Genomic DNA, 13,088 nt, shown 5'->3' on the forward strand with positions numbered 1-13,088 from the left:
GATGCATCATGTGACTATTTAAAGGATGGTGGGAGTGGTCATCACCCAAAGCTGCTGCCAGCAAGGAAACTGACATTAACCCTTGCTGGCCCAAAAGGAAAAAAGCAACGTTTAAATTAGAGCAGAACCAGAGCTGTTACGAATCCAAAAATGAATAGTGACAGCGGGCATTCAGTGGGGAATCCGGGAGGCCGAAAAGCGGTGCGCGCTCCCGAAGAAAGAAAATTTGAACAACCCTTACTTGGGCAAGAATTTGTACACATGACCATACTTTACATATCCCTAGGGTCTTGATGAGAGAAGGTACAGTAACGCTGATTTGCGGAGAACATGAAGACAATTTAGCATTTCAAGAAATAAAGACAAAGTAACTTTTTATTTTTAAAGTGAATGCATACATACACAGACAACAAATGCGGATACAGACATCTCTAATTTTGCAAAATAATCAAATCCTAATTTACAAAAAGGTCATTTAAAATCAACCAGTTATAGCGATTCCTATACAATCCCAGGATAATGACACATCTAGTCCATCCCTGGCACCCAGATGAATAAATAAATACAAAATATATATATTTTTCCTTTTTTTTTTGTTTCACATGAAGTCGATATGAAATATTGCATACATACAAAACAATATACAGTACTTTTACATCTATCGCCGAAAAAGGACCAGCTATTTCGGTGTATGGAAAACAGACGAGACAAGATTGTATCATGAAACACTGAGCTTGTGTACCAGAAAATACCATGCTACTGATCCTTGTGCACTGCGGGTTGTCTAGAAATTCCACTAGCAAAGCCTGTTTGGGAAACTGAATGTGTCCACGTCAACCTTTACTACATCTATTCTGGAGAGTGACTAGGGCAATTTCAAGTGGTTTTAAAACTAGGAAGCGGTATTACCTAATAGTGCAAAGCAAAAACAGAAAATGCCTTAGTCCATTAATTGTAAGCAAAATAGTGACTGTACAAAATGCCAAAAGAACGGTATGATACTTCAGGTCGACACGGAGTTAGGAACGATATACTATGTAAAAGTTGACTATAGTGAAATTGTTAGAAATGCTGCAATGTTGTTGCAAGCTGAAATGTTAGTCATAGTAATTTATCTGATTGCCCCCCCATGTACAGGCCCCTATACACAGTAGAGCTGACCCAGCCTATTTCTTTAGGACTGGCTGAAATGCATGGGGGCTTCACAAACACATTGGACCCAATTCATTAAAGGGAATCTGTCACCAGGTTTTTGCTGCCTTATCTGAGCGTGGCAAAATGTGGGAAAATACACCCTGATCCCAACAAGGTATCACTTAGTTTATTGGTCGCAGTAGTTGTAACGCAATCAGTTTTCGCTCAGAAAGCTAACCCGCACACATCACAGCGTTCTGTGTACAAGGTCTAGTAAAAATGAGCTGCTTATCACAGGAGGAGGGGGTGTGGTCGGACTAGGGCTCACATGCCATGTAGTCCAGGCAGTGATAATTTCTTGATGATAAAAATGTCATTGTATGGAAACCGCACACAGTCTTATAAATGACACATTGCTGAAATCTGTGTCTCAGCCCCAACCTCATGCTATTCTCAAATAACATAGGAAAAACCTGCTGTCAGGTTCCGTTTAAGGCTAGAGTTTTTCTTGCCAGTCTTAATAAAGGCAGCGCTGGAGTAGGATGTGCGTAATTGATTAAGAGGTGTACGCCTCTTAATTAACCATATCTTACAACTGTCGTGTTCTACTAGAAATGCTACTCCAGTTACTAGAGTGCATTTCTACCATAATTTTGGTTGCTAAAGTGATGTCAATTTTGGTGACTTTGCCAAGCAGGCCACACCCCGTCCCATTCAAGCTCTGCAGACTTTGACTGGGCTGAGACTGACGTAAAAACCCCAAAATGTGCACATTATTTTGCGCAACTCGAACTTATCGGACCCAATTCATCAAACTGTCATAATGTCAAGAGAAATTAGGATTGAGCATGTTCAATTTCCATACCCAATCCTGTTGTTCTCAGCCTGGAGATAAGCAGATGCAAGAGATGTCTGACAGCGGATTACTCCCCTCTCCCCATACAAAAGCCATGCTCATCATTTTATTTAGATTATACCTCAATGTAAACTGTTGTTTCCTATATTTCCCCTAAGTAGTATCATGCCATCAAGCTGCCAATCACATACCTGAACCGATATAGTTTTACCTTTGCACAAACAGTGAGGTTAATCTAGTAATACTGTATGACTCAATTGTGCAAAATTGTCCTAATGCCATAGCAAGCAGTCGCCAAGTAGAATGCATATTGCACTGTGAAGCCATACTGAAAAAACTCCATAGCCTTATAATCTCTTATTAATGCAACACTATACTGGAGCTTGTATGAGACAACTATAAATAGATCTAGTCAGAATCATCGGATTCCTCTCATCAGTAACTATAGAAGAGATTCTTTGTAATTTCCATACACTCTCTATACACTATTTCACTTATGCATCTCTGCTTCATATTAGGGTTATTTCCTTTTAAAAAACAACATCTCCAAAGGCAAAATGTAAATGTTCAATTTAACAAGAACCTTCGGGGGAGAAGACTTGAAGAAGTCCTCTATCGGTGCACGCTATAGAAATGAAGGATGAATGCCACCGGCAATAAATTATACCAGATGACAGTGCCCACCGGCAGTAAGTTATACCAGATGACAGTGCCCACCGGAAATAAGCTACACCAGATGACAGTGCCCACCGGCAGTAAGTTATACCAGATGACAGTGCCCACCGGAAATAAGCTACACCAGATGACAGTGCCCACCGGCAGTACGTTATACCAGATGACAGTGCCCACCGGAAATAAGCTACACCAGATGACAGTGCCCACCGGCAGTACGTTATACCAGATGACAGTGCCCACCGGCAATAAGCTACACCAGATGACAGTGCCCACCGGCAATAAGTTACACCAGATGACAGTGCCCACCAGCAGTACGTTATACCAGATGACAGTGCCCACCGGCAGTACGTTATGCCAGATGACAATGCCCACCGGCAGTACGTTATGCCAGATGACAGTGCCCACCGGCAGTACGTTATGCCAGATGACAGTGCTCACCGGCAGTACGTTATACCAGATGACAGTGCCCACAAGTTACACCAGATGATAGTGCCCACCGGCAGTAAGTTATACCAGATGACAGTGCCCAACGGAAATAAGTTACTCCAGATGACAGTGCCCACCGGCAATAAGTTACACCAGATGACAGTGCCCACCGGCAATAAGTTACACCAGATGACAGTGCCCACCGGCAGTACATTATACCAGATGACAGTGCCCACCGGCAGTACGTTATGCCAGATGACAGTGCCCACCGGCAGTACGTTATGCCAGATGACAGTGCCCACCGGCAGTACGTTATACCAGATGACAGTGCCCACAAGTTACATCAGATGACAGTGCCCACCGGCAGTACGCTATACTAAATGACAGTGTCCACCGACAGCAAGAGGTGGCACAGAGGCAATATACTCAATGTAACACTTAGGTCCTTCTTTGCGTATCCTACGTGAAAAACCCTGCATTCACTAGGCAGACATTACACCTTGATGTACAACGTCCTTTGGCAGATATTTGGTTAAAGTAGAGAATTCAGGTTTTACAATTACAATATGGAGAATTCTGACAAATCTGTTTGATGCAAACAATCAATTTAAACCTGAATAACTCTATTTCCATGTATACTGTATGTAAAAAATAGTGAATGAATATGGTTGGAACTGTGCCAACCTGGCAGAATGGTGAGAACACAATTGGGTATGTAGGAATCCCCAAAGAAACAAAAGTGCCAGCGACAAGTTCTGCTCAGTGATAGCACTGCCCTGAACACACAGCAGACTGGCGTGATGGATACGGGAAGCCTGTTGGCGCAGTTGTTTTTTTTTACAATGCCCCGGTACAATGTGTATAACACAAGCACACTCTGTGCAGGGTCAATGGGAGGAAAGGTTGTGCATTTCTGACATGTGCCAATGTCTGCAATCCTTCCCTGCCTGGAAATTATAACAGTGGTAAAACTTCATCCATTCAGCTTCATAATTTCATTTTTCTCTCCACTGGAAAAGGGACAACTTGGAAGATCTTAGCAGCCTCTGTGTTTGTGACAAGCTTGGTCCAAATAGGTTGGAAATGTCCTTTATAGCCAACGAAAGCTAGCTTATCTGCAGAGAACACAAGGATAGATAGAAATGTCATGAAAATTGTTGCAAAAAAACGTTTAAATCAAATTAAAAATATTTATCACCAAGCTCAGAAAGCCTGTGTTCTCCTCAGTAGAAGGTCACCTGTAATTCACCTCTATTACAAGCCATTTGTGTAGAGGTAAAATACCTGCAGTGTCATGGCAGATACACGTCATATACTTATAGGAGCTCATCACTCAGCATGATGGCATTTATTTTTTAATTATTATTCACTTTGAAGAAATGTACATTTGATTAAATACTGGGGAAGGGCATTACATGCAATTCCCTCCAAAAGTCATCACAATCACTCTGGATGTAAACAGGGGAAGGTCATCCCCAGAGGATTTATAATCTCAGAGGGCCCTTACTATCTACTATGAGACATACAGTGGGGAAAATAAGTAACAGATACACTGCCAATTTTGCAAGTTTTCCCACCTATAAAGAATGGAGAGGTCTGTAATTTTTATTGTAGGTAAACTTCAACTGTGAGAGACAGAATCTAAAAATGAAAACCAGAAAAACTCATTGTATGATTTTTACATAATTAATTTGCATTTATTGCATTAAATAAGTATTTGAACTATTACAAAATATTTGGTACAGAAACTTTTTTTTGCAATTACAGAGGTCAGATATTTCCTGTAGTTCTTGATGTTTCCTGTAGTTCTTGACCAAGTTTGCACACATTGCAGCAGGGATTTTGGCCCGCTCCTCCTTAGAGATCTTCTCCAGATCTTTCAGGTCTGTCGCTGGGCAATATTGAGTTTCAGCTGTCTCCAAAAAGTTTCTATAGAGTTCATGTTGGAAGACCCAGCCACGACCAATTCTCTTACTGAGGGAAGGAGTTTGTTGACCAAAATCTCACGATACATGACCCGATCCATCCTCCCTTCAGTACGGTGCAGTTGCCTGTCCCGTTTGCAGAAATGCACCTCAAAATTATGTTTCCACCATGCTTCACGGTTGGGACGGAGTTCTTGGGGTTGTACTCTTCCTCCAAACATTGGGAGTGGAGTTGATACCAAAAAGTTCTATTTTGGTCTCATCTGACAACATTATCTTCTCCCATGCCTCCTCTGGATCATCCAGATGAGGGACCTTTCATGCCCTGCATGATTTTAATCCATGACAGTGTAGTGTGATACTAACGGTTAAGTTTGAGACTGTGATCCCAGCTCTCTTCAGGTCATTGACCAGTTCCTCCCGAGTAGTTCTGCGCCGATTCCTGACATTTCTCAGAATTATCCTTACCCCATGAGGCGAGATCTTGCATGGAGCCCCAGACTGATGAAAATTGACAGTCATCTTGTGCTTCTTCCCTTTTCTAATAATTGTGTCAACAGTTTTTGCCTTTGCACCAAGCTGCTTGCCTATTGTCCTGTTGTCCATCCCAGCCTTGTGCATGTCTATAATTTTGTCCCCGGTGTCCTTAGACAGCGCTTTGGTCTTGGCCATGGTGGAGAGGTTGGATTGTGATTGTGTGTACAAATGTCTTTCATACAGGTAATGAGTTCAAACAGGTGCAATTAATACAGGTACCGATTCTGTCTCTCACAGTTGAAGTGTAACTACAATAAAAATTACAGACCTCTCCATTCTTTGTAGGTGGGAAAACTTGCAAAAAAAAGGTGAGATTCGCCTTTTGGAAATTCTCCATTCTGCTACCTGTCATTGTATGTCTTTTACGTATCAGAAGAGGTTCTAACTTCCTTTTTGGTTATATATTTGTACACCTTTAATTTATTAATGAAATCTGTTGCTCAATCACTGGAAAATCTCAGTTTTAAATCATAGGCAAATAATGCTCTTGCTCTTGGCATATAAAAGCACTTCACAAGCTTCTGCCTCCATTACTCTATGCCATCCCAGCCCCACCTTTCTCTACTTGACTGTTAGTTCACTGGCTGTGTAGTCAAGCCAGTGATCTGTCAATCAAGCACAAGAAGGTGGGTCTGAGAGAATACAGTGAGGGAGGCAGATGCTTGGGAAGTGCTTTCACACTCCCAGAGCACTTAAAAATAATTTACATATGAATTAAAACAGCGATTTTTTTTTTTTAGTCAGGAAGTAACAGAGTGCATCAGTAAAGGTGTGGATGAAATAATCGTTCAGAGAGCAACATGAGTATATAAACACATTCAGGGGTGGACTGTGCTGACAAATTCCCTTAAAAATGGTTCTGTTACTTTGAAAATTTATGTCAGAATGTCTGCAAATCCTTTGTGAAAGTCTAACTCAATCACTGGCCACCTAGCCTGATTGACTGCTCTGCAGTGTCCTTACTCTTGCTAGAATATCATGCCGAGTACAAGCAGCGGCTGGATTATAGAGCCATTCTGACATTGATTTTCAGAGTAACTATATCAGACTCAATGGGTCTAAGATCTATTTTATAATGCATGTGTTTGTATTGTGAAATGTGGTAACAGATTCTCTTTAAGGCTTTTATAAAAACTTGAGTGTGCCTTACCTTTTAGTTTTAGATCTGCATCAGCTCCAAGTTTCCCCAGAACCTTGATCCATGGTCCTTTGTAGTAAAGTCGTCCTTTAGATACAATGACCACAATAGAGCTGTAATGCAAAACTCATTGTTAGCCAAGATCTTCCTTAACTGTGTGCAGAGGCATAATTATAGATGGGCAGCGGTTGCAGAGGCACTGGGCCTAGAGATTAAGGGTGGGATGTTTTTGCTCTGTCACATAGGTGGTTTCAAAACCTAGCCCCCACCCTTAAAAATGTGAGGGCTAGATATCAGGCCTGGGATACTGCATTCCAGAGAACTGGCGCAGCATGAGAGAAGTCTTGGAGAAGGAGGTTCGAGGTTCAGATTATGGAGGATGTCAGTATCAGAACTGAGGGAACGTGTAGGTCGATAGAGGAAGGAGACAGAACTGGGAAGAACTGTGGATAGCTTTGTGAGTGAGAGATAGGAGTTTATATTGTATTCTGTAGTAAATGGGTAACCAGTGTAATGACTGGCACAAGTTGTATTCTGTAGTAAATGGGTAACCAGTGTAATGACTGGCACAAGGTGGAAGCATCGGTAAAGCAGCTGGACAGAAATACGGAGACAGAGAAATAGAGAGTTGTAGAAGTCCAGGCGAGAATGAATAAGAGCGACAGTAAGAGTTTTAGCAGTTTGAAAGGCGAGAAAAGGTCGGATTTTGGAGACGTTTTTAAGATGTAGGTGACATGAGCAAATGAGTGATTGAGTGATCGGATATAGGGAATAAAGGAAAGTTCTGTGTCAAATATAACCCCAAGACAGTGGCCGTGCTGCTTGGGGGTTGTGGTTAAATGTATGTGGTGTGACATCACTATATGTATTATGTCTGTGGGGTGACATCACTGTATGTATTATTTCTGTATTGCGACATCATCTGAACATCCCCTGAGTCGTGTCTCATCACTGTAGGTCACAGAGTTATTCCTGTGCGGTGACATTGCTGTGTGCATTTTAGGGCTGTAAGCAGAAGTACAGAGTTTGCAGTCATACATTAATCCCCTCCATATAGGAGGATACTAGTACTAAATGTTGCAGGTGAAGTCGGGGAGGCTTTTGTGGATGGTGCAGGAACTTAATGTCATGCTTATTTTGTATATGATACAGATATACGATGAGAACGCTACTCACTTGTCATTGATGTTGGTCACATAGTTATCAAACTGAGCTGGGATTCCTTGTAGTATGGCGGTTTTGAAGCTTGCACTATCTACAACTTTTCCTTGGCTTCCATCAATCACAACCACTTGTATGCCATCATCTGGCATGAAGAATTTTTTGTTATCCACCTGTAATACAAATGTTCATGACATTCATATATAACATCAGTGGACGCGCTCTTGCCGATTGTCCCGTTAGCAGAATATGGATTCATACACTTCTATAGATGAGCCCTCTATTGCCAAACCAGCTCTATTGTGTAATGTACTACAAAGGCTATATACTATTTCCAAGTATACTGTTGATATCTACAATGGAGGCCTCGGGTCTGTATGCATTATTTATGATACCTCTCTATAGGGACTTTGGTGCTTACTACAAACTGCTGCCCTCAATTCAGCACTGCCCTAATAGGGTAATCTGTAATAAAGCAATTATTCTACCGGTACACCATTCTGATAAGGGAAAACATGCTCAAATGTAATGTAATTGCTAGTAACAATAGAGGAGAAACCAGCACTGAGACTGAAACATGAACGGGAGCCGTGCAACACTAAAGACCGCCATACACATTATACTAACGTTGGCCCGACTTTCAGAAGTCGACAGGTTCGGACAACAATCTACTGTGTATGGAGGCGATCACATTGATCTCCTGGAGATAAGCCGCTGGTCGATGTGTCAGCCGGCGGCTCTCTCACAGAGAACACACGAGCGCTAATAGGATAGGCGGCTGAAATGGCAGAAGCATCGTTTGGGCGACAACCATCTAATGTATATGGCAGCCCTAAAAGGCTGATCCTAGGAATGACAATGACTCTCTGCAACATTGAGTCAGAGGACTGCCTGTAGGGTATCGCTAGCTATGATTTATAAGCTGACACCCAGATATCACAAGGCTGAAACTTGAAACCCTTCTCATGGTATGTTGTACCACGCTATGGACAGAGGGTTTTACTCTTTTAAAATGAGTGTAATTGGGTAAGATTGATTTTAGAGCGATAGTGCAGAGATTACTTACCTCTATGTATGCAAAGTCGTCTTTCAGATGGTAGTATCTGGTGTAGTAGGACTCCACTTTGATCTCCAGCAAGTGATCCTTGGTCTTTTCCTAGAAGAGAATACATCTTTTTAGCACGACCACTGCCTAACACAGAGCAGCAGGGCTTCATCTCAAATATTTTCTTCTGACTTGTCGAAAAAAAATACATAATTAAAATAAGCAGTAAATGCTGTGAAATGAAAAAGAGGCAGTACTCTTTCCGCAAACTGCAGGGTGCAGACAAGGTGGACTTTCACATGGTCTTGGTTTATAAACTGAAAGTTCATGACCGGTGCAGCCAATCAGTGGCCTCACAGTTAAGGTGCCATACTATTGGCATCATGCTCTGCAATCAGCAGAGATGCCAGTAAAGTGAAGCCGATGTTCACCGCGACCACAGACTGCAATCAGCCAGCGCATGATGGCAGCAATCAAAGATCTGAAGAACTACCGTAACAATCTGTGCTGGATCAGCAGGGCCCAGAAGAGGCAAATACAGTTTATTTTTTGGATTTACAGCATTGCTGTTTTTTTTAATGAGCTAACATAATTAATGTTATGGCAGAAGATCTTTAATAAAAGTAGAACAGCCTTTTAAAGTGTGAGCTAAAGTCTAGGATTTTTACTCTGTGATGTGACCAGTAATGTTGCCAAATATTTTTATTCTTGGCAGATTGTGGGTAAAATCCATCAAAAATGAAGGCAATGTATACCAATTTATTACATAGACATGCAATACACCATCCATATATTACTTCCATTCATTCAATTACAAACAATTTAGGGCTTTCTCACAGTTTCACAGATGCAAGAATCCATATGAAAAATCAATGTGATGTGGGGAGGTTGGGCTGATGGACAGGTCTGTCTGTAGTAAGAGACAGAGATAGCGCAGTGCAGGCTAAGATAAAGAGAGAAAAGGGTGTCATGTGGTAGTTTGACCATTAGAGAGCAGTGGGGAGCGTAGGAGAGAGTGGTTATGTAACAGTCATGGGTCAAGGTAACTGCCATTGGTCAAAGGTTACTGTCAGGTGATGGTGGGCGGAGCTACCTGGGCTGGTAGTATAAAGGCTGAGGGAAGGTTCTAGAAGTTCCAGTCAGCCAGGGGAGCTCACTAGATAGGAGGGTCTACCGTAGAGAGAAAGACGGTAGAAGACCCTCAGAGAGTAACTGACAGTTGAGATGGTCACGGGGGGTGGCCAAAGGATAGTAGCGGCAGACGGAGACGGTCTGAGAGTACCAAGTGATGGTGTACTTTGAATGGTGAAGCACTGTGGTGGATGTGCCTAGGGCAGCCATAGTGGACAGAGTCACAAAGGACGCCACGACGTACAAAATAAGAAGTGAAGTTACCTGGGTCTGTGTATAAAGGAAATGCGAGATTCCTGTGGCGAAGTGCAGAAGTTGTCAGAAAGGCGGTGAATAAACACGGACCTGTTGAACTCAATTTCTGTCTCAGTCTCAAGTCTGTCGGCGTCAAGAAGTGGGTCACCCCCCATTCCTGTAGGATCACCTTCCCGCACCTATCCTACAGTGACATACATAAAGGCTCCATACACAGAGCAATGCCATGTGTATGAGCTTTGTATAGGAATGCATATGGTAAAAATTAATGTGGCCGAGTTGGATCTAAGGGGTAACGTTTCTCCTTGTGGAGAGTGACATTCCTGGCATGTCAGTGTAAGGAGGCTTGTAAGCCATGTAATGCTCCTCTGGGAAATTAGTCAATATCGCCCATTTGACAAGCCTTGCAATACGTGGCGGAGTTGTTAGGCTGGGTTCACATGTAACAGAACTCTCGCGGAAATTACCGTGAGAATTCCGGAATTCCATTCCGCGGGAAAATCGCATTTTAAATTCTCGTGATTTTCCAGCGGAAAAACTAGCATTTTGCAAGCGTAATTAGCTTGCAGAATTGCTAGCGTTTTCCAAGCGATCTGGAGCATCGCTTGGAGAACTGATTGACAGGTTGGCCACACTCGTCAAACATAGTGTTTGACGAGTGTGACCAACTTTTTACTATTGAGGCCGCCTATGCGGCATCAATAGTAAAAGATAGAATGTAAAAAATAATAATAAATTAAAAAAAATATTGTTATTCTCACCTTCCGACGTCCCGCGCAGCCTTCCCGCCTCTCTCCACGCTCCCGGTCCCAGTAATCCATTGCGAGAATTACCGCGATGACGTCCGTTCTGGCGGGATCGCGACGTCTCGCGGTCATTCGCGATGACGTCGCGCAAATGACCGCGAGACTTCGTGATCCCGCGAGATTAGACGTCATCGCTCGCAAAGGCTTACTGGGACCGGGAGCGTGGAGAGAGGCGGGAAGGCTGCGCGGTACGTCGGAAGGTGAGAATAACAATATTTTTTATTTTAAATTCAATTTTTTACAGGGATATGGCACCCAAAGCCAGGAGGACAGTCTCCTCTCCTCCGGACCGTGGGTACCATCTGCAACTGTTCTGCTTACTTTTCGCATGGTGGGCACAGCCACATGCGGAAAGTAAGCAGAACAATGCATTCCTATGGGTGCGGGATTGCCGCGATTCCGCAAAATTAATGAGCATGCTGCGTTTTTTACCACAAAGCATTTCCGCCGCAGTAAAAACCGCAGCATTAGCACAGCATTGCAGAATCCCATAGGAATGCATGGGATGCTTATTTTTCGCGGCAAAATCGTGCGGTTAAAACCGCCGCGGAAACGCAAAAAAAAGCCACGTGTGAACTCAGCCTTATACTACTTGTTGATTAGCATGCCACAAGGTGGCTTTTGTACATGAATTTATCGCTATTATAAGATGAGCGCTTTTTAATTTATTTTGCATAAAGATTCTTAATAGTCTGATGAATCTAAGCTATTTAATCTGTTATTTAGCATGTGTTCGAGATCAAGGCAATCTGCTGGAACAAACGGAGCTAGCTCCCATTACTGCTGTTGGGCAGACACCGGTAGAAGAACATTAGGGTTAAAAGAACTGTATCGCTGTGAACATCTGGATCTTTTTCACTCTATTCCCCCTGATGAACAAAGGGATGGCAAGTATCAAATTTCTGTAGGACTCTTTCCCCTGATGGCCTAAAGGTTGGTGCACAGTGGGCAATATTTACCTAGATTATTGCACTCTTGGGTTTTGAGAACTAACCCTACAAGACTGCTGCTGCTCCTTTTTTGGCATTATACATATGGATTATATCACTACCGCAAATGTATTTTTGTTAAACCAACCAGACACAATCTATGATAAGAGTGGTGATGTATCAAGGATTAAAAAAAAAAATAAAAAATAAACCCTTTCCGCTAATCTTATATTACCCTTCTACCCACTATAAATTTGCTAACTCAATGTTTAACTGAACTCGTTGGAGGGAGCCATGCTGTTTACTAGCATGTCCTCGCACTAAAGAGAACATTTCTATACAACATCTCACAGGATAGTAATTTATGAAATTCCCTAATACCCTCAGTTTACATTTATACCAAACATAAGCATAGTTTGTGTCATCTATAATATATTACAACATTGTTTAGGAACTTTTTTTTCCCAGTACACAAAGATTAACTTTTACGATTACTGAAATCTCTCCCTCAGACAATATTATATCACCACAAAGCACAGAGCCCATTAAATAAAGATTACACCCCGCCTCTCGTAAAACATAACCATAGTGATTTACCAGATCATTCCCGCTCAGTTTCTTTGGCAGCGACACATCCACTATGGGTATTTGGGAATATTTAGGGTAGACTGAAGCCTGGCAGTTACTGACACCGGAACCTTTAGGGATGTTGGCTTTGATTTTTACTCTCTCGCATCCTTTTACTGAGCAAAATGCAAGTTTCTCTTTTTCGTTTTGAGCCTTTAGCATTAAAAACAGCAGCCTGCAAGAAAACAGTATACATGTAAAAATATGTCTGGCTTTCGGTTATGTTTCTATGAACAAAATTGTGAAAACTAATTATACATATAATATTTGGGTAAACTACAAATATACATACAAAAATGACTACAATTTACAAAATATGGTTGTGTTGCAACATTTGATGAAAGTGAACTTTGCTTATTATGTTAGTATATGCATCCAACAGTTGGGTCAGTCTAGTATACCAACGCCCAGCATACTGGTAGGCAACTGCAAAAATTAATGCA

At 42.1% G+C, this 13,088-nt stretch overlaps 1 protein-coding gene across 3 annotated transcripts in view; it reads right to left on the reverse strand.

Moving 5' to 3' along the window:
• Positions 1–357: 357 nt before the first annotated feature.
• Positions 358–13,088, reverse strand: part of CEMIP (cell migration inducing hyaluronidase 1) — a 120,348-nt gene continuing 107,617 nt past the window's right edge. For all 3 annotated transcript variants that reach the window (XM_073568667.1, XM_073568670.1, XM_073568668.1), the window contains exons 25-29: positions 12,616–12,820; positions 8,919–9,008; positions 7,868–8,025; positions 6,704–6,804; positions 358–4,206 (exon numbers count right to left, since the gene is read on the reverse strand). In XM_073568667.1, coding sequence (XP_073424768.1) covers positions 4,079–4,206; positions 6,704–6,804; positions 7,868–8,025; positions 8,919–9,008; positions 12,616–12,820 — 682 coding nt within the window. In that variant the 3' untranslated portion in view covers positions 358–4,078. The remainder of the gene's footprint in view (positions 4,207–6,703; positions 6,805–7,867; positions 8,026–8,918; positions 9,009–12,615; positions 12,821–13,088) is intronic.

This window comes from Dendrobates tinctorius, unplaced genomic scaffold (assembly GCF_039654945.1).
Source record: "Dendrobates tinctorius isolate UK_male_01 unplaced genomic scaffold, ASM3965494v1 ptg000022l, whole genome shotgun sequence".
Taxonomy (NCBI): Eukaryota; Metazoa; Chordata; class Amphibia; order Anura; family Dendrobatidae; genus Dendrobates; species Dendrobates tinctorius.